Source organism: Oncorhynchus gorbuscha, linkage group LG11 (assembly GCF_021184085.1).
Source record: "Oncorhynchus gorbuscha isolate QuinsamMale2020 ecotype Even-year linkage group LG11, OgorEven_v1.0, whole genome shotgun sequence".
In the NCBI taxonomy this organism is placed as follows: Eukaryota; Metazoa; Chordata; class Actinopteri; order Salmoniformes; family Salmonidae; genus Oncorhynchus; species Oncorhynchus gorbuscha.
Window position 1 is genome coordinate 24476389 of NC_060183.1, and position 22128 is coordinate 24498516.

Below are 22128 nucleotides of genomic sequence, written 5' to 3' on the forward strand. Positions count from 1 at the left end.
CCACCGTGTCCTGAGACCCGGCTTGTGCTCAAGAGTTTCTCAGGCTGTGAGCTTTGAACTATTTGAGACAAAATTTAAAAAAAATCTAAAACATTAACAAATACATACAATCCAATACATTTGATAAATATAGCTCCTATTAGTCGAAAAACTGTTTTGTCTATTTCGGCCAGGTGCAAGTTTATGGTCCATGGCAACAACCAATGTTGTAGATACAAGAAACGTTCTCCTAACTCTGGAACTTGGGATAATTCATTTGTTTGGTATTAGAAACATGGACGTAAGGGACAACCGTTCGTCTTTAAATGAACTACAGGACAAAATTCGTTGTTTGACAGATGAAAATGTAAGTAATTTACTTTGACAATCCTTTTAAACTGGCCTATTTTGGTCAAACTTTAAACATGAACCTTCAAGGTGACCTTATAGATGCATCAAGCTTTAATATCTTCAGTAGGCCTATGGCTTGTGTTCCTGAAAAATGTATAAAACAAAGTCTTCGTTGTTTACAAATATACAACCAATTTAGGTCCAGCTCCGTGACAAAAATGAAAGCCACTTTACCAAACTGGGCTACCTTGAGAGCAGGTTGGGCTATCTTGCAGGCTCCAAGACAGACCTCTCTTCCAAACTGGTCTCGAGCGAAGAGGAGAAACTGAAGGTAGGATATATGAGACCACATTGTATTTGGATATCTATAAATCACTTATGTAGGATGTAGACAGAGCTCTTGTCTTTTTGTTAACTGAAATATTTATCCTTTTATATCCCCTTATCCGTCAGATATCCAAGGAGCTTGTCGAGGTACATATACAGACCAACAAAGTGAGGGAGCAGTATGAAAAGGACATTTTTGACCTGAAAATAAAGGTGATGCTCAAATTAATATGTATTACATAGTCATTACAGACCTCTGGGCCCTACTTTACCCACCTGGGCCCTACATAGTCATTACTCACCTTAATAGAAATGATCCCAACCCTGATGCACAGATAGTACTCTAGTATCTCACCCACCTCACCCTTCCCTCCTCAGATCCTCTCCCAGGAAGGGGTGGTGGTGGAGATGGAGATGGAGAGGGACAGGCTCTGCAGGGAGCTCCAGTCTGTCACCGCCCGCCTACAGGTGGCAGAGAGGACAGGAAGTGACCTCACAGAGGAATACATGACCCTGAAGAGGAACTACCTGGCTCTGACTGAGGCCCACGATAAGGAGGTGGTCCAGAATGACGAGCTGAGCGCTGAGCTGCTTGGGCTGGCCCAGGCTCGTGATGACCTCTTCAGGCAGACAGAGGAACAGCAGCAGCGTGTTAGGGCCTCTACAGAGGGTGGTGTCTATGGGCAGACTGCTCAGGAGCTGGACAGGGTGCGGGCGCTGGTCAGCCGTATGTTTCACAATAGAATAATGGTGAGAGGGAGCTTTGGTTCATTTCCACAATTTCCACAATAACTTCTGGTGTAATACCAATGTGGCTATATAACTTCCTCATTGCTCAAATTTGTTTTTCTCTTATCACAGCCAGAGGACCTGGCTATGTTGGACCAAGAACGTAAATCTATGGAGAAGAGTGTGAGTATATATTTGAACACAACAAGTCATGTATGAGTGTCAGTAATACTTTGAACCTAATGGAACTGAGTGCAAGTGTGTTATTATGTAAGTGAAAACTGAATAATGCCCAACAGTTTCACATCTGATCAGTTTATCATAAATAGTCAACAGAGCCATGATATATATAGAGCTCGGCCAGGTTTCAAAACGGCTGCCATGTTAGCGCCTTTATTCTCTACATTTTGATGTAACAATACGAAAGCGCCTCTGACAATTCCCTATGAAATGACCAGCTATAAACAAGCAAAATAAATTTTTATTGATTAGCATTTGGAATAATGTGTATCTAAGTCTGTACTGTGTTGTGGTGTCAACATATCTGCTTTCACTGGACATCTTCATAGGTTTAGAAAAGGATCAAAAATTAACAACACAACACAGAAGCGTCAATGATCACTTAGCAACAGCTATGGAGGAGAAAGTGGCACTCTCGGAACACTGAGAGAAACCGCATTGGCCCAACTCTCTATATATTGTGGCAGATGGCAGGGAGAGGTGAGGGGGCTGGTGATTGCCTCACCCCCGAACCTTATATGGACTTCCTGCCCCAACGAGGCAAGCCTGTGGTTCATTAAGCCATGGAGTGCTTGGGGATAAAAGAGTAATTTGGCTGCACAAATAGGAGGAGGACTGAGAGGGAAACATGTGCTATAGGGAGTGTGAGAGAAGAGCGAATGATCTGTGTGATTACCCCCACTGTGTACCGAACCAGTTTGGCTGAGGACCCGAGTTTTAGGATTACCCCTGAAGAATGGAACAGACAACAAGAACGGATTGTGGACTGTGAACTGGTTGCTAAATTGCCCCCTTTCCCACAGTGTGCAAATCTTCCTAATAAATTCTCCATTTGTATTCTAGTTGTGCTTCGTGTGCATGTTTGGTTATTGAACTTGGTGACGAAGAAACCCCACCCCCTTGAGCCTGCTACAATATATGACTCTGATAGCCAGTCAATATTCACATCCTTTTTTTCGATGTCTGACATAGCTGCTTGGGAACCAGGATGTGATCAAAGACATGCTGGAGCAGATGAAGAAGAGCTATGAAGAGCAGCAGCACAGACTAGAGGAGAAAGTGTGAGTAGAGAGACACTAGTCTAGTCTCACATGTCTTTACATCAAAACCATGGACCTGCAGTAGCCTCTCACTAGCTACTATAAACAGTAGTGATTGAGGAAACAAGGTATCTTGTCATTATCCTTCATTTTTCAGTCATCAACTTCTCTAACTTGTCTCAGGCTGTTCACTGTAGCCCATGTCTGCTTTGTGATATTCTGTTTGATTTGGTTTCTGTTTCACTGTGGTCCACGTTACAATTTGTGATGATTTTTTGTGATGGGATCTCGTCTGGTATGTGGTCTCTGACATGTTTTTTCTTCTATGATGGGTCTTCAGGGTGGCGATGGGCAAGGAGCAACAAGAGAACAAGAGAGCCATCCGCGATACCCAGCAGAAACGAGCCGAACTGAGTGCGGTACGAAAGAGCGCATCACATGTGTCTGGTCTACCCAAATGATTGTTTTATACCATAATTGTCTTTGGATTTGCCATTAATCAATCTGAATCTGCAACTTGCTCTGTAAAAATTGGAATTCATTTTGTGTGTGTGTGTGTGTTCCTATTCAGGCCATGTTGAGCTCTCAGAGCCAGCTGAAGGAGGTGGAGGAAGAGAACTCTAAGCTACAAATGCAGGTGAAGGAACTGAATGAGGAGTACCGTGCCAGACTGGGATGCTACCTACAGGACCTAGCTGTGAGTACACACTAAGACACACATACATTATGCACAGTCAAACAGATGCTGGGATTCTCAGCGTAGACATGTACAGACAGAAAGATCCCCATTTTCCTACCCTACGTCCTTCCTAACCCGCTACCACTAGTCCCCAACTCCTACCACACCACAGTTATCAAAGGGAACCCACACCACCCATGCTGTGGAATCTATTTTGGTCTTTGCCTCTTGTCTCCAGGAGTATGTGGATGGTCTGGCAGAGGGGAGGGGGGTGAAGGGCCCCCCAGAGAGGGTGAAGTTGAGGGGCTTCGTGGACAGCATGCTCCAAGAGGTGCGCTCCTCCTACAGGGCTAGAGAGGAGCAGCTAGCCTCTGCTGCACGCTCCTACAAGAAGAGACTGCAGAGGCTCACTAAGAGCCACCAAGCCCTGCTTAGTGCATACAGGTTAGCCCCTCTCATGCCCTCCATGTTGTATTTCTGTGATTTACTCAATGTGTATACCGCATGGATGGTCCTGTCATCCTTGGTTAGGTTTGTGTGTGTTATTAGGAAACTTGACCCCCAACCCATCGCTCTGTAGTCGTTCTCTATTGGCCGAGGCTGCCTGACCGGATCTAACCACCCTGTTCCACTCCCGCCCCCCAGGATGCCTCTTCCCCAGAGCTAAACAAACCTATCATATTCTGTGCATGTGTTTTTTTAATGCACACATTTCTAAAAAGCTGAAAAAACCATGCAGTGATTTGAACGACAACAAGATAATGGTCAATAATATTAAAGGCTGCACTGAAATCTAACAGTACAGCTACCACAATCTTCTTATCAATTTCTTTTAAACAATCAGTCATTTGTGTCAGTGCAGTACACATTGGGTGCCCTTCTCTATAAGCATGCTGAAAGTCTGTTTGTTAATTTGTTTACAGAGAAATTGCATTGTATTTGGTCTAACACCATTTTTTCCAACAGTTTGCTAAGAGCTGGCAGCAAGCTGATAGGTCTGCTGTTAGAACCAGTAAAGGCTGCTTTAACATTCTTGGGGAGCAGAATGACTTTGCCTTCCTTCCAGGCCTGAGGACAAAGACTTTCCTCTAGGCTCAGATTAAAAATGTGACAGATAGGAGTGGCTATAGAGTCAGCTACCAGCCTCAGTATCTTTCCATCTAAGTTGTCAATGCCAGGAGGCTTGTCATTTTTTAAAACATGTACCCTTTATTTAACTAGGCAAGTCAGTTCAGAACAAATCATTTTTTACAATGACGGCCTACCTAAAGGCCTCCTGCGGAGATGGGGGCTGGGAATAAAAATCAATCAAATAAAAATATAGGACAAAACACACATCATGACAAGAGAGACAACACTACATAGAGACCTAAGACGAACACAGCATGGCAGCAACACATGACAACACAGCATGGTAGCAACACAAAACAGGGTACAAACATTGTTGGGCACAGACAACAGCTCAAAGGGCAAGAAGGTAGAGACAACAATACATCACGCAAAGCAGCCACAATTGTCAGTAAGAGTGTCCATGATTGAGTCTTTGAATGAAGAGATTGAGATAAAACTGTCCAGTTTGAGTGTTTGTTGTAGCTCGTTCCAGTCGCTAGCTGCAGCAAACTGAAAAGACAAGCGATCCAGGAATGTGTGCATTTTGGGGACCTTTTAACAAAATGTGACTGGCAGAATGGATGTTGTATGTGGAGGATAAGGGCTGCAGTAGATTTCCCTGATAGGGAGGAGTGAGGCCTAAGAGGGTTTTATAAGTAAGCAACAACCAGTGGGTCTTGCGCAGGGTATACAGAGATGACCAGTTTACATAGGAGTATAGTGATGTGTCCTATAAGGAGCATTGGTGGCAAATCTGATGGCTGAATGGTAAAGAACGTCTAGCCGCTAGAGAGCACCCTTACTTGCCTATCTATAAATTACGTCTCCATAATCTAGCATGGGTAGGATGGTCATCTGAATCAGGGTTAGTTTGGCAACTGGGGTGAAAGAGAAGTGATTATGATAGAGGAAACCAAGTCTAGATTTTACTTTAGTCTGCAGCTTTGATGTGCTGAAAGAAGGACAGTGCGCCATCTAGCCATACTCCTAAGTACTTGTATGAGGTGACTACTTCAAGCTTTAAACCCTCAGAAGTAGTAATCACACCTGTGAGGAGAGAGGCATTCTTCTTACCAAACCACATGACCTTTGTTTTGGAGGTTTTCAGAACAAGGTCAAGGGCAGAGAAAGCTTGTTGGACACTAAGAATGCTTTGTTGTAGCGTTTAACACAAATTCTGGGGAGAGGCCAGTTGAGTATAAGACTGTATCATCTGCATATAAATGGATGAGAGAGCTTCCTACTGCCTGAGCTATGTTGTTGATGTAAATTGAAAAGAGCGTGGGGCCTAGGATCGAGCCTTGGGGCATACCTTTGGTGACAGACAGTGGCTGAGACAGCAGATTTTCTGACTTTGTACACTGCACTCTTTGAGAGAGGTAGTTAGCAAATCAGGCCAAAGACTCCTCAGAGACATCACTACTCCTTAGCCAGCCCACAAGAAAGAAATGGTCTACTGTATCAAAAGCTTTGGCCAAGTAAATAAAAATAGTAGCACAACATTGCTTAGAATCAAGGGCAATGGTGACATCATTGAGGACCTTTTAAGATTGCAGTGACACATCCACAACCTGAGCGGAAACCAGATTGCATACCAGAGAGAATACTATAGACATCAAGAAAGCCAGTCAGTTGATTGACAAGTTTTTCCAACACTTTTGATAAACAGGGCAAAATAGAAATAGGCCTATAACAGTTAGGATCGGCTTGATCTCCCCTTTAAATAAAGGACTAACTGTGGCTGCCTTCCAAGCAATGGGAACCTCCCCAGATAGGAGAGACAGGCTTGGCAATTTATAGGGGAAGCAACCTTAAAGAAGGGTCTAAACCATCTGACCCAGATGTTTTTTTGGGGTCAAGTTTAAGTAGGTCCTTTAGCACCCCGGACTCAGTGTCCACCTGCAGGGAGAAACTTTGTAGTGGGGCAGGGGAAAAAGAGGGAGGAGCATCGGGGCTAGTCGCATTAGAAGGTGTGGGAGATGAGGAAATGTTGGACGGGCAAGGAGGCATGGCTGAGTCAAATAGGAATCCTGACTTAATGAAGTGATGATTTTAAAGAGCTTAGCCATGTGCTTCTTGTCAGTAACAACCACATTAAGGGACATGGGAAGCTCTGAGGAAGAGCGTTTATTCTCCAGGTCTTTAATCTTTTTCCAGAACTTCTTGGGGTTAGACCCACAGAGAGAGAACAACATCAAATAGTTTTGTGATGAATAAGCCATCTGATTCGATGAAAGATGGAGTTGAATTTGTCTTTCTGACCATAATTTAATTTAAAGTACTCAAGTTTTTTTTCTCCATCATTCTGTATGTCATTGATCTTGGCTTCATAATACATTTTCTTCTTCTTTTTGTTGAGTTTAGTCACATCATTTCTCAAATTGCAGTAAGTCAGATGTGCAGCCAGATTTATTAGCCACTCCTTTTGCCCCATCTTTCAACCAGATTTTCAATACAGATTTTCATCAATCCATGGAGCGTTAACAGTTCTAACAGTCAGTTTCTTAACAGGTGCATGTTTATCAATAATTGGAAGAAGCAATTTCATAAATTCATCAAGTGCAGTGTCTGGTGCTCTTTATTAATCATAGACTAACAAATATTTTTTTACATATTCTACATAAGTCACAACTAAATATTTTGTATGGTTTCTTATTCACTATTTTAGGCCAAGCTTTTGGCACTTTGGCTTTCCTGGATATAGCCACTATATTGTGATCACTGCATCTAATGGGTGTCCAATACAGCTTTAGTGTAATACAGTAATGCACACTAATAATCAGAAAGCAAGTTCAGGGAGTGAATTTAATAAACAAAACAAACACGAGTAGCGTACAAACATTTAAACATATAAACAGAAACAATAATGCCTGAGGAAAGAATCAAAGGGAGTGCCAGATATAGGGAAGGTAAAGAGGAAGGTGATGGAGTCTAGGTAAGTCTCATGAGGCACAGGTGCACATAACGATGGTGACAGTTGTGCGTAATAATGAATAAACTGGCGACAACGAGCGCCAGAGAGGAGGAGTAGGAGTAGACGTGACAGTCTCCCTCCCCTATGAGTGGCTCTAGCTGCAGGACACCAACCAAAGGAACGGTCCCGAGGACCAGGAGTGGGCCAATCGCTTCTGCTGAGGCGCGGGAACCTGTCGAGCCGGTCGAGGCGCGGGAACCTGTCAAGCCCAACGAGGCATCCCCAGTTGCTTCGGCAGCCACCCTGGGACACAATGTCACCAGTAAAAAAAAGAATGTATCCCTGTTGCTTCCCTTTGGCAAGGCGTTATTCTGTAACGTTAATAATTGGGAAGCAAGTACAGGGAGTGAATTTAATGAGGTGCATGTACGTGTAATGATGGTGACAGGTGTGCGAAAAAATGAGTAAACTGTCGACAATGAGCACCAGAGAGGAGGAGCGGGAGTAGACGTGACATCTACAGTATTAGTAAAAATGTGATCAATATTTTTTGATGATCTTGTTTCTGTAGTGTACCGTATGTATTGGTATGTTGATTAACCTCTCTTGGGTATGGGGCAGTATTTTGAAGTTTGGATGACAAACGTGCCCAAAGTAAACTGCCTGTTACTCAGGCCCAGAAGCTAGAATATGCATATGCATGGTAGTATTGGATAGAAAACACTCTGAAGTTTCTGAAACTGCTAAAATAATGTCTGTGAGTATAACAGAACTGATATGGCAGGTGAAAACCAGAGGTAAATCCATCCAGGAAGTGGGATTTTTTTATGTGAGTTGTTTTCCATTGAATGCCTATTGACTATGTTATGGGTTAGGGCCCAGATTGTAATTCCTATGACTTCAACTAGATGTCAACAGTCTTTAGACATGCTTTCAGGCTTGTATTTTGAAAAACGACGAGTAAAAATACCTTTTGGTCAGTGGACAGGGGAAGTATGCAGAGCTGGATTGGGCGTGATCGTGAGCGCGCCGTTCGTTGTTTTACCTTTCTTCTGAAATTGCTATTGAAATATTATTGATTATTTAGACAATAGACAACCTGAGGATTAATTATAAACACTTTGTTTTAGACAAACTTTACCGGTACTATTAGGAGGTATTCATCTGTATGTTTTGACCTCCCTGGGGCCAGTGGATTACTGAACAAAACGCACCAACAAAACTGAGTTTATGGTACATAAATAGGGACTTTTTCAAACAAAACAAACATGTAACAGGGAGTCTTGTTAGTGCAACCATATGAAGATGATCAAAGGTAAGTGATTAATTTTATCGCTATTTCTGACTTTTGTGACTCTTCTACTTGGCTGGAAAATGTTTGTATGCTTTTGTAAGCGCGGCACTGTCCTCAGATAATCGCATGGTATGCTTTCGCCGTAAAGCCTTTTTGAGAACTGACACAGCAGCTGGATTAACAAGAAGTTAATCTTTAAGCCGATGTATAACACTTGTATGTTTTGAATGTTTATTATGAGTATTTCTCTATTTTGAATTTGGCGTTTTGCAATTTCACCGGATGTTGGCCAGTTGGGACGGTACCCATGAGAAGTTAATAACCTAAACCAGATAACAGGCACTGGTTACAGTGAGAAGTTTCCTACTGAACGGACAACTTGATGAAAACCAGTCAATATTCAGGTCCCCAAGAAAGAAGACCTCTATGTTTACATAACATACACTATAAAGTATTTCACACATTATTTAGATACTAACTGTTAGCACTTGGTGGCCTATAGCAACACCCCAAATGAAAAGGCTTTAGATGTGCCAGGTGAACCTGCAACCACAACACTTCAATAACACAGTCTCTAAGCAGTACAGGGATATGGCTCTGAATCTATAGAGCAACATCTCCCCCATAAGCATTCCGGTCTCTTCTATAGACGTTATATCCTTGTACTGCTACTGCTGTATCAACAAATTAATTATCTAAGTGAGTGACTAATATATTCATGTTTTCTGATGTTAGCAAGTTATTGATTTCATTTTTTGAAATATTTTCAGCCCTTTCCTGGGTAGTTTATCAGTGAGACATAATATGGAAAAGACCAAACAAAGCATGAGAAAAATATATAAATTCAACAGTCCATTAATCAGTTGTGTGTGGGTGAAGCTATGAACTCTTAGGCTCTCTCATCCCTTCCATGCTTTTGGGATGGAGGGTGGACAGTGAGCCTGTCATAGCGGATGTAAGCAATGTCCCCATGCGCTCTTGCAGCTTTCATGGCTGGGATAAGTTATTTCCTCTTCTGGCACACAGCTTCAGGATAGTCTTCGTTGAGGAAGATGTACATTCCTCTCAAGTTCTTGGGTCTTTCCAGAACAACTACCTTGTCCTTTAACCTCAGAAACTTGACCAATGTCGGCCTGGGCCTGTCACCTGGGCCGGTGGTGGTTTTTCCAGGTCTCGTGGCGATTCTGCAATTCTGTCCACAACCATGTTCCGCCTTGATTCTTTGTCATTGTTATCATGGATTATCATACAGAATGGCTGTCCTCTCTTAATGACTTAAAGATTGCTGTCATCTTGCCATTTTCCTATTTAAACTCATCGAGCTAACGCTGGGAGAACTGCAAGCTGTTCTTCAGGTCCTGGACCTCTCTGGTCAGGTCGTCCATTATTTTATTAGTTGACACCATCAGTATTTGTACACCACACTTGAAGCTGTTTTCTTGTTGTACCAACTGCTTGTAAAATAATTTTTGTTCATTTAAAAGATTCTTCACTTGTGATAGAGAGACACCACTGTCCTCAATGGTACTCCAGCCGGCTTTGGTCTTTGTCAATGTAGCAACGTAGGTTACGCTGTTATTCCTCGCAGTTCCAGACAGGGCAGGTTGCAGGGAAGATAGGAAACAACAACAACAAACAGCAGGGATCCAGACAGCCACAAGCCCGGGACAATCAGAGGTCCCAGCCACAATATCTAACCGCATTGCGGGCTGCGTTCAAGCCCTCAAGAAAACTCTGCTAGCTTGATAGGCAGCTAGCTAGCGACTAGATTAGCTGCTACGCCAAGCAGCTCCTCAGACCCAGTCTTGGTCGGCAGGATATGTGGACAGATGGATAGTAGTGGTCCCAGCAACTGATGCCAACCGCATTGCGGCCACCAAACTCAAAAGGTAGGTAGCTAGTAACACAACTTTTTCAATAGACTTTCAAAACTTTGCAAAACAACAAAATGATCTCTCCCTCGTTCTGCGATCAACAGAATGCTTGTGGACAGAGTGTATGGGTAGAGTTGTGAGACAACACATCCACCAGCGACAATAAAAAAGCATCATCTTAACTAAGAATATTGCAGTACCACAAGCATAAGCTGGATGCAGACAATGTTTTACAATATCCTTATCCTAAATGTGAAACCATACCCATTTAGCCTATATGACAACATCACATGCAACATGTAGCCTAGCTCTGTCTACACATTGCATTGGGGCAAAATACCTAATTTGCTTCTCAATGATCATGCAACACCAAACAATTTGATATACAGCACATCATTGCAATTCACCAGAGTAGCCTGTTCCACCTCATTGCAGCCGAACTAGCACATGCACAGAAGGTATGGTTGTTTAGCTATCGGAGGCGTCCAGAGAATCCGGTCAGACAGCCACTCCGTTCTCTAGTACCTTGTCTTTCCCTTGACTTTCTATCTCCTCTATCATTTTTTCATACTATCACTCTTCATAAACTGTGACTATGACTTCACAATGCCAAAGACCTTCAGCCAGCTCTGTTTCCTCTGTATGTGTGTCAGGGTGCAGAGGGAACAGGTCCTGTCCCAGCCAGAGAGTGGCTTGGACCCCGGCCCCCCTGAGGCCCACTTCAGCCTGGAGCCCAGTGAGCTGAGGGGAGAGACGGAAAGGGAGCTCCAGCTCCTACGCCAGGACAAGGCCAGGCTGGAGGGCCAGCTCCGAGAGGCTCAGAAGCCTGTAGTTATATTGACAAGACTGATTTTAGACTGAGTATTCTAGACCATGTTTATTGTGTTTTGTCTTTTGTCACGTTCCTAAATATAGGCTGAATGTTGCATTTTATGGGGGGTTTGTTGTTTAATTGTTGTTGTTGCTCAGTCAAATTTTGAAATTACTCTTGATCATTCATTGATTTGTACCTTTTTTTAGGTGGCTGTCGTCACTAGACCTATTCAAACAGTCAACTTTCAGGAGTGAGTAAAATCTTTGAAAATGACATGAAATGATAATCAAATGTATGAATGAAGTAGACCATAAATAATGCTCTAACCCTGTACAGTTCTGGAAAATCAGGGCAGATATCTGAAGAGGCCTGGACTGATATTAGGAAACAGCTACGGGAGATCACCAACTCTACTCAGGTAATAACATACCCCTCTACTTATACAAATCAGAGATATGAGTCCACTGCTTAACCCTCCCGTATTAACTTCTCTTCTAAGAATCAAATTGTTATAACTCTACAACAAAATCATCTGTTTTTATGACCTGAGTTAAGTTGAAATGGAAACATTCCTGTTGTCCAAACAGGAGGGCCATGAGAGGGAGCGTGCCCAGCTCATCACCAGGGCTACAGTTGCCGAGGAGCAGCTGTTAGAGATGCAGGAGTATGTTGACAAGCACCTGGGAAGGTAACAACACCCATTTTGGAGCTGTCTAGTTACTAAAAGGACATAACAAATTCATAAAGACATGATGTCTGTATTGTCTATTCTGTGTTGATACTCAGATCTCATAAATGTACCTGACATATTCTCCCATAGCTACTGACTTCATTAAGTGCACTACTTAACAAAGTGGCAGGGTACTGACATCTGGATTTAAGGATAGATTACTAGAGTCTGTGTAAAGGGTGTTTAGATGAGCGTTGTCCCTCTACAGGTACAAGCAGGAGATCACACGGCTGCGTAGACTGCCGGATCTGGAGACGGGGCTTGCCCACAGAGCTGAGGCTCCCAAACCCCGCCAATCCATCGCTCGATCAAGAATCCAAGCTATGAAATATGATCTTCCACCCCCCTAAAAAACAATACAACACATGAACCCTTGCTTTGGTATCTAACCATATGTATGAAATCTGTGCCAGTCAGAATATTCCTCAAAGAATAACATGATTGGCTGCTATGACATAATAATGGACTCCATGGAAAGGAATTTGTTTCAATATTGCTTTTTATTATCATTTATAAAATAACAGTTCCTCACTTCCTCAACATGACTGTAATATGATGAGACCAAATTTGAAAGATCTCACTGAAATTAAATTATTTTTTAGAAGAGGTGTGCATGTCCACTTTGATATTTAGCGTACACATACATGTTATTGGAGAGCAAGGAGGAGAAAGAGAGAGAGAACAAGGGGGGGCAGGAGGGATAATTGGTTGGATGAGAAGACATTGTTGTGGGGTGAGAAAGCAGCCATATGTGGTGCTTCAAGTGGATTAAAATAGGAGTCAGTACTCACTCTTTATATTTGGAACCAATATAAACATCAATATAAGAGGTGCCGATACTCAAGTAGAAGAACAATTGACCTGACACTTCTGTGAGAGAGAATGGGATAAAGACAAATAGATTAGTTTGGAAATGCTAAGATGGGGTCTATATAACCAGTGTTAAAAGCAACTCATTCACATAGAGAGATTAAGGAGACCAAGAGAAGATTATAGAGCTACTGTATGAGTGCTTAGTATTTCACTATAAATAAACTACACTAACTTTTTCTGCAATTTACTCTCTTTTCTGTGGCTCCAACATGCTCCAAACCTCCAAGTGGTCTGCCATGTCTGTTACATTCTTACACATGGAGGCAGCATTAATTATGCAAATTGTCTGATAGTTAAGTTAAAACAAATGTACAGTAACATTTTGGCAAGGTACTACATTGGTTAATTGTGAGGGCACAGCACACTTGTTACCCAGAGTAGAAAATCTCTTGCTCTCTATTGTTGGGAAGATAGGGGGACAGGCAGTGCATCAGAAGCCACTGCATTCCTGTATCTGGGACAATTGTATAAATATTCTTGGTTTGATTGTGCTGCACATTATAATGGAAAACCTGCACTTATAAATACATGTAACACATGTAACTATAATGAAATTAACTTAGAAATGTTTGTGAAATTTGTTTGTAGGTACCTGCTATAGAAATGCATTTATTCATGTTGACATTCGTTTTGACACCTTAATGCATACATTTATGTTAAGTGAATTGAACATGAAAATAAATATGTTTTAGAGAGTACTAATGTTACAACAGAGAAATACTTCAATATATGTTTTTAATAAATACTTAAAAACATTTCATTAAAATACTGTAGAATTCTATTCGTTCCTATGGAGGACTGCTCCTTCTGGGGAATTCCAAAATGGCGGCTGGTGGGTTTGGCCATTATATAGCATCTGCAATCCAGGTTTTATACACATCATTCCAACATGCAGATAGTTTACTGAAGTCACCTGTACTGTAAGTTCCAGTGTAAAGGTAAAAGTCTAGTTAATCAACACTGAAGGAGATCTATCACATGCATGCAGCTGCAGATGATCTTTGAAAATGCTGCATGAATTTATTTATAAAAGGATTATAAGTGCACAGTATGGTTTTCACAAACGGTGTAGTGACTTTCTGGATTTGAATCAACTATCCTTACATTAGGTGGGAGACTATGGTGGAAAATTGCAAGATTATGTTATAATGCTTTTATTGCATCAAATTGTTGTTTTATGCAACATAATAGAGTATTATTATAACTATTGTGTGTGTGTGTGTGTTCTACTGAGGATGGGCCTATGGGAGATAACACTGACAGGAGATGTGTAAATCTATTATAACAATCTTGCAATTTTCCACCATAATCCCCCATTTTGAGAACCCTCTCAATTTAAAATAAAATTACAAGATTTAAGAACATTCATTCACATGTAGAAAATGTATACATTCTACATAAACCAAGAAGCATAAAAGCAATAACTCATTGCATGGGTTCCTGCATGTGGCCCGGCTGCTATAACACCTTACAAGAAATTAGCACTGTCTCCCATTTCAACCTAAAATACATATTCTAAGCATTCTAGCAATTTGTCTGGGAAGGTTATGATACACAGTCTCCTGTATGAACCCATGAAGAAAAACAAAAGATGCATACAGTTTATGAGATTCAAAGCTATATCTTCATAGACAGTGAAAAGCACATATGTAATGCAAAATGCAGTGCCTGCAACAATGGAGTTTAATTAAATAAGCTTTAGTTATCTATCACACTCCAATGGATCAGCATCCAGAAACAAAAATGATCATATCTTGTTGGACAAATCCAGCTAGTGACTCCTGGTTAAAGTAAAATGTATTCCATTGGTGCCTAATGAACGTGACCCAAGACAAGCATTATGATTCCACTATTTATAAGGCAATGCCTATAGATCAAATAGATTAGGATCAGTTTCACTCTCCGGATCAGAGTTCACCCTCTCCACTCATCATTGCATGCTGAGAATAGTGTCAACATCTTTAGTTCATAACAGCAATCAAAACAATCAATCCCTAATACATTAATTGCTTCACGCATATATTTATTAACATACTAAACTCAAATCACTCCTTCAGTTTCCAAATCATAATCAAAACCCCAATTAATTATCCAACCAACATTTGGAATGACACTGCTCAGTCATTCAAATTGGTCCTATCCCTCAATTTAACACACATCAACATTTTTTATTTTACCTTTATTTAACTAGGCAAGTCAGTTAAGAACAAATTCTTATTTTCAATGACGATGATTATAATACAGATCAGTATATCACTGCATTCTTAATCTAAATTACTATAATTGTATGTAATCAACCTGATACCCCAAAAGTCTAAATCAATTTTGGGCACAGTTAAAATCATTACCCTTAAGAACTCCATAAAGAAAAATAATTGTACCCATACGGTCATAGGAAAATAGACTTAAGGCAGCCTACTCTTAGTCAAAGGCCCTATCCTTCTTCACATTGGTCCAAAGCACAAATATGGCTAAGAACTACAAACTTCATCATAATTATCAATATTACAAATACCTTTAAATCAGTATTTTAAATCCGTATTAAATCAAACATTTCATACATGTTGTATCTCGGGTTTCCAGTACGTCTGTATCAAAAATAATTCACGTGTTTAATTAAAACACTGAAAATTCCATGTGTGTGAGTGCGTGCCCCTTTAAGATACCTTGGCACTAAGACAAATGGAAAACTCATTAAACCCAAAAGAAATAGAACACACAAATCAAACATAGTATTTTAAAACCACCAACAAATAGACATATCAAGTGTGTTGTGTGTGGGTATTTGCAAACCTTAAGGTAAAAACAAACAAAAAGTGTCCAGGCCTGATTTAATTTGGTAATTCAAGGCCTTAATCTCAATCACTGCTCTTCCCAAAATGAAACCCCCATTTTCCCAGAAAAAAACACAAAACATTTTTGTCAGCATTCACTCTACTACACTGATTCAGAAAGCCAAAAGTTTTAACTACAAACAAAACCTGAAAATCATGATAGGTCCACTGTACTCCCTCAAATCATTAATAGTTTGTTTTAATCTACCTCAATGTTTATATGATTTAATTTAGCATGCGCTACCCTTAGACACAGCTAAATGTATCTCGCCACCGAGTCTAACAATTTAGTCCCATATTATATTATATTACTGGTCTCTCTTTTCCATAATTATGTAAAATGATCCTGGTACCAATGTCCAACAAATATGTGATAGCTGTTTCGCCTTAGATTGTTCCTGTCACCCCTCTAAATGTAATACGTTTTCCTGTCGCAAATGTAGTACATTTCTCAGCCTAAGGAATCAGTGATATTTAATCCTAGGCATTTAATAAAAGTTGTTTGAGGCATGTTCTCATATGTCTCCCTTAACATTCATACTGTAGGGGACTTCCATCAGTCCTGGAAGGAAGAATCCTACACAAAACACATCAGATTATAGTGTTTCATTAAGTGAAATTGACACCTAAGATAAACAATAAACAAACCCAGAACTCCTTTCCAGTAATCTTCAGAAGTCTTTTGTCCTCGTCTTGTCGTGTCCCGTATATATATATATATTTACAACTTTCTTCGCATACCTTTTTATATATTTTATTTTTATTTTCCATAAACTCATCTTCAAAACACTCTCATGCAACCCGATTCACCAATTTATATTTAAATTAAAAAAGTATATATATTATTTACCTCAAATCTGTAATCCTCCATAGAAGCTAACCAGAAGCTAGCCAGAAACTAATCAGAAGCTAGCCAGAAGCTAATCAGAAGCTAACCAGAAGCTAATCCAGAAGCTAGCCAGAAGCTAATCAGAAGCTAGTTAGCTTCTTTACTGGCTAATCGTTAGTATTCAGCTAACCACGGTTTGTGGTCACCAGCTATCCTTCAGCTCGAAAATCTATCGCCAGTTTTGTACGGTGTGGCTTGGACCGGAACATAGCGGGCCTATTTTTCTCTTCATGTCCCCGGATTTCAAGCGCAAACTCTGGACATTTATACCTGGATCTCGCAGCTAGCTAGCTGCTATCCGTGTGACTATCGGCTTTCGTCGATTCCGGAGCAAACATCAATTATTCCGGAGCTAGCCAGCTGAAGAGTTCCATCAGTCAGTCCTGGGCTACAATCACCTATCCGGACCCGGTCTATTTCAATGTAGAGCCTCTAGTCCTGCTCACTATACCTTATCCAACCTATTAGTTCCACCACCCACACATGCGATGACATCTCCTGGTTTCAATGATGTTTCTAGAGACAATATCTCTCTTATCATCACTCAATACCTAGGTTTACCTCCACTGTATTCACATCCTACCATACCTTTGTCTGTATATTATACCTTGAAGCTATTTTATCGCCCCCAGAAACCTCCTTTTACTCTCTGTTCCAGACGTTCTAGATAACCAATTCTTATTGCTTTTAGCCGTACCCTTATCCTACTCCTCCTCTGGCGATGTAGAGGTGAATCCAGGCCCTGCAGTTCCTAGCTCCACTCCTATTCCCCAGGTGCTCTCTTTTGATGACTTCTGTAACCGTAATAGCCTTAGTTTCATGCATGTTAACATAAGAAGCCTCCTCCCTAAGTTTGTTTTACTCACTGCTTTAGCACACTCTGCCCACCCGGATGTTCTAGCTGTGTCTGAATCCTGGCTTAGGAAGACCACCAAAAATTCTGACATTTTCATCCCAAACTACAACATTTTCAGACAAGATAGAACTGCCGAAGGGGGCGGTGTTGCAAAGATAGCCTACTGCAAAGATAGCCTGCAGGGGGCCTCCCGGTGGCGCAGCGCCAGCTGTGCCATCAGAGTCCCTGGGTTCGCGCCCAGGCTCTGTCGTAACCGGCCGCGACCGGGAGGTCCGTGGGGCGACGCACAATTGGCCTAGCGTCGTCCGGGTTAGGGAGGGCTTGGTCGGTAGGGATGTCCTTGTCTCATTGTGCACCAGCGACTCCTGTGGCGGGCCGGGCGCAGTGCACCAAGGTTGCCAGGTGCACTGTGTTTCCTCCGACACATTGGTGCGGCTGGCTTCCGGGTTGGATGCGCGCTGTGTTAAGAAGCAGTAAGGCTGGTTGGGTTATGTATCGGAGGACACATGACTTTCAACCTTCGTCTCTCCCGAGCCCGTACGGGAGTTGTAGCGATGAGACAAGATATTGTCAAGCTACTACTACGACAAGCTACTACAACAATTGGATACCACGAAATTGGGGAGAAAAAAGGGGTATAAATTAAACAAAATTAAATTGAAAAAAGATAGCCTGCAGAGTTCTGACCTACTATCCAGGTCTGTACCCAAACAATTTGAAATTCTACTTTTAAAAATCGACCTCTCTAAAAACAAGTCTCTCACCGTTGCCGCCTGCTAAAGACCAGCTGTGCTCTGGACACCATATGTGAACTGATTGCCCCCCATCTATCTTCAGAGCTCGTGCTGCTAGGCGACTTAAACTGGAACATGCTTAACACCCCAGCCATCCTACAATCTAAGCTTGATGCCCTCAATCTCACACAAATTATCAATGAACCTACCAGGTACCTCCCCAAAGCCTTAAACACGGGCACCCTCATAGATATCATCCTAACCAAGTTGCCATCTAAATACACCTCTGCTGTCTTCAACCAAGATCTCAGTGATCACTGCCTCATTGCCTGCAATGAGTCAGTAATGGGTCAGCGGTCAAACGACCTCCACTAATCACTGTCAAACGCTCCCTGAAACACTTCAGCGAGCAGGCCTTTCTAATCGACCTGGCCGGGGTATCCTGGAAGGATATTGATCTCATCCCGTCAGTAGAGGATGCCTGGTTATTTTTTAAAATGCCTTCCTAACCATCTTAAATAAGCATGCCCCATTCAAGAAATTTAGAACCAGGAACAGATATAGCCCTTGGTTCTCCCCAGACCTGACTGCCCTTAACCAACACAAAAACATCCTATGGCGTTCTGCATTAGCATCGAACAGCCTCCGTGATATGCAGCTGTTCAGGGAAGCTAGAAATCATTTTACACAGGCAGTTTGAAAAGCCAAGGCTAGCATTTTCAAGCAGAAATTAACTTCCTGCAACACTAACTCAAAAAGGTTCTGGGACACTGTAAAGTCCATGGAGAATAATAACACCTCCTCCAAGCTGCCCACTGCACTGAAGATAGGAAACACTGTCACCACTGATAAATCCACTATAATTGAGAATTTCAATAAGCATTTTTCTACGGCTGACCATGCTTTCCACCTGGCTACTCCTACCCCGGTCAACAGCACTGCACCCCCCACAGCAACTCGCCCAAGCCTTCCCCATTTCTCCTTCTCCCATATCCAGTCAGCTGATGTTCTGAAAGAGCTGCAAATTCTGGACCCCTACAAATCAGCAGGCCTAGACAATCTGGACCCTTTCTTTCTAAAAAATTATCTGCTGAAATTGTTGCCACCCCTATTACTAGCCTGTTCAACCTCTCTTTCGTGTTGTCTGAGATTCCCAAAGATTGGAAAGCAGCTGCGGTCATCCCCCTCTTCAAAGGGGGGGACACTCTTGCCTCAAACTGCTACAGACCTATATCTATCCTACCCTGCCTTTCTAAGGTCTTCGAAAGCCAAGTCAACAAACAGATTACCGACCATTTCGAATCTCACCATACCTTCTCTGCTATGCAATCTGGTTTCAGAGCTGGTCATGGGTGCACCTCAGCCACGCTCAAGGTCCTAAACGATATATTAACCGCCATCAATAAGAAACATTACTGTGCAGCCGTATTCATTGATCTGGCCAAGGCTTTTGACTCTGTCAATCACCACATCCTCATCGGCAGACTCAACAGCCTTGGTTTCTCAAATGATTTCCTCGCCTGGTTCACCAACTACTTCTCTGATAAGAGTTCAGTGTGTCAAATCGGAGGGTCTGCTGTCCGGACCTCTGGCAGTCTCTATGGGGGTGCCACAGGGTTCAATTCTTGGACCGACTCTCTTCTTTGTATACATCAATGATGTCGCTCTCCTCGCTTCATACTTGTCGCCAAACCCACTGGCTCCATGTCATTTACAAGACCCTGCTAGGTAAAGTCCCCCCTTATCTCAGCTCGCTGGTCACCATAGCATCACCCACCTGTAGCACGCGCTCCAGCAGGTATATCTCTCTGGTCACCCCCAAAGCCAATTCTTTCTTTGGCCGCCTCTCCTTCCAGTTCTCTGCTGCAAATGACTGGAACAAACTACAAAAATCTCTGAAACTGGAAACACATATCTCACTCACTAGCTTTAAGCACCAACTGTCAGAGCAGCTCACAGATTACTGCACCTGTACATAGCCCACCTATAATTTAGCCCAAACAACTACCTCGTTCCCTACTGTATTTATTTTATTTATTTATTTTGCTCCTTTGCACCCCATTATTTTTATTTCTACTTTGCACATTCTTCCACTGCAAATCTACCATTCCAGTGTTATATTGCTATATTGTATTTACTTTGCCACCATGGCCTTTTTTTGCCTTTACCTCCCTTATCTCACCTCATTTGCTCACATCATATATAGACTTGTTTATACTGGATTATTGACTGTATGTTTGTTTTACTCCATGTGTAACTCTGTGCCGTTGTATGTGTCGAACTGCTTTGCTTCATCTTGGCCAGGTCGCAATTGTAAATGAGAACTTGTTCTCAACTTGCCTACCTGGTTAAATAAAGGTGAAATAAATACAAATAAAATAACAAATCTAATCATTTCAACCTGTTGCATAAAGGTAGTAAAAATATCAACTCTGACTTGTGTGATCAGTGTGTCTCTCCTCATTTGATAGTAAAGAAATGAACCACCACAGATACTTAAGGAAGACCAGTAAAGGTAAAAGTGAATGTCTGTATATTTCACCTTCAAAAATAGACACGTTCTTGAGAAAGGTAATTGGATAAATGAATAGAGGAATGCATAAGGAATAAACAACAACACACTATAATTTTATAAAAATCAGGTTTTATTACTTGATTATCATTCCCTGATCAATGTTTTTATTATGTAGGGAAAATGGCCAGAGATCATGGTAAGTCACCACGTTACAGTCTCAGGCCTATTTGTTTTTGCATGAATTTACCATGAGAAAGAAGCATTTCACAAACAGTTTGCTTGATTACATAGTGTGCACATTCTTGTCAATGGTCTGCATGTATTTGTGACAGAGATAACCCATAATGTTTCTCTTACCCCAAACAGACGAGTCCAAACTTAGCCCCCAAAGCAAGGTGGAGACTTATGTTGACCGTGAGGTCACCCTTCCCAGTCACTTGTCCCCTGAGATCAGTGCTGTTGCCATGACAATCCGGTGGTTTAAGAAAACAGTGTCTTTACCTGTATAAGAGGGGCCAGTTGACCGAGGTGAGGGGCTACAAGGGCAGACTGAGTCGGACCACCCAGGAGCGGGAAAGAGGCAACGTGTCTCTGAAGCTGGAACGGTTCAGAGCGTCTATGAGTATACTGCCATGGGAAGCAGCTGCAGGAGGTTGCAGTGGGGCTGAATGGTAAGTGATCTACTAAAGTACTTCATTATGAACTCCTGGGGCCTCATTTATAAACGTACATACCGATACACACAAAATATACCCCAAAACATGCATACGCCAGTTTTCATGCTAAAGGTGGCATTCATAAAAACTCAACTTGACCGTGAGAATGTGCTTATCGTCCCGCCAACTTCAGAAAAGTAGCCTTGTGCGAATGGAGAAAATATGATGACTTATTCATAACTAAAAAACAGGTAGCTAAATACCAAGATGTAATCATTGGCTGATGTAATCATTGCTGACAGTTGATCTTTTGCATTGAAGTGTATAGGCTACCACTGTAAGTAGGCCTATTGTAGTTTAGAGTAGACTGTTTCAGAATTTGCGGACAGTGCAGCATATTTAGGTTCGGGAGAAAGTAAATACAAAAACATTATTGAATTCAAACGATCTTTTACAGGTCCACAACAATTCGCAATTGTTAATGTGTTTCAGAAATGGTCATATACAGCAAATGTCACTGAAAAAAATGTATTCTGCCAACTCCTCCAAAGACATTTGATCAAGTTCTCCATTGAAATTTCCTTTAGATTCACTATCTTGGCTTAATTCCAATACTTCGAAAGTATACCAATAGTGCGTGACTGCAGCCAGAAATTCTGTGTATTCCTGCATTTGGGCATTCCTGCATTC

General features: G+C 41.7%; 1 protein-coding gene across 1 annotated transcript; it reads left to right on the forward strand.

Annotated features, from left to right (window-relative positions):
• The first annotated feature begins 201 nt into the window (after nt 1-201).
• ccdc78 (coiled-coil domain containing 78) lies at nt 202-13667 on the forward strand. The gene is made up of 14 exons (XM_046367930.1): nt 202-346; nt 530-661; nt 784-870; nt 1036-1407; nt 1519-1569; nt 2599-2687; nt 3007-3085; nt 3238-3363; nt 3584-3789; nt 11191-11365; nt 11558-11601; nt 11688-11769; nt 11939-12039; nt 12290-13667. Exons 1-14 carry the CDS (start codon nt 275-277, stop codon nt 12429-12431), a joined length of 1758 nt encoding a protein of 585 aa, XP_046223886.1. The 5' UTR covers nt 202-274; the 3' UTR covers nt 12432-13667.
• Nucleotides 13668-22128: the final 8461 nt, after the last annotated feature.

Excerpts from the sequence above, each read along its gene's own strand:
- ccdc78 (XM_046367930.1), top strand. The coding sequence starts at position 275 with ATGGACGTAAGGGACAACCGTTCGTCTTTAAATGAACTACAGGACAAA. Across the intron at positions 2,688-3,006 it reads CACAGACTAGAGGAGAAAGT|GGTGGCGATGGGCAAGGAGC; the intron begins GTGAGTAGAGAG and ends ATGGGTCTTCAG. Across the intron at positions 3,790-11,190 it reads GCCCTGCTTAGTGCATACAG|GGTGCAGAGGGAACAGGTCC; the intron begins GTTAGCCCCTCT and ends TATGTGTGTCAG.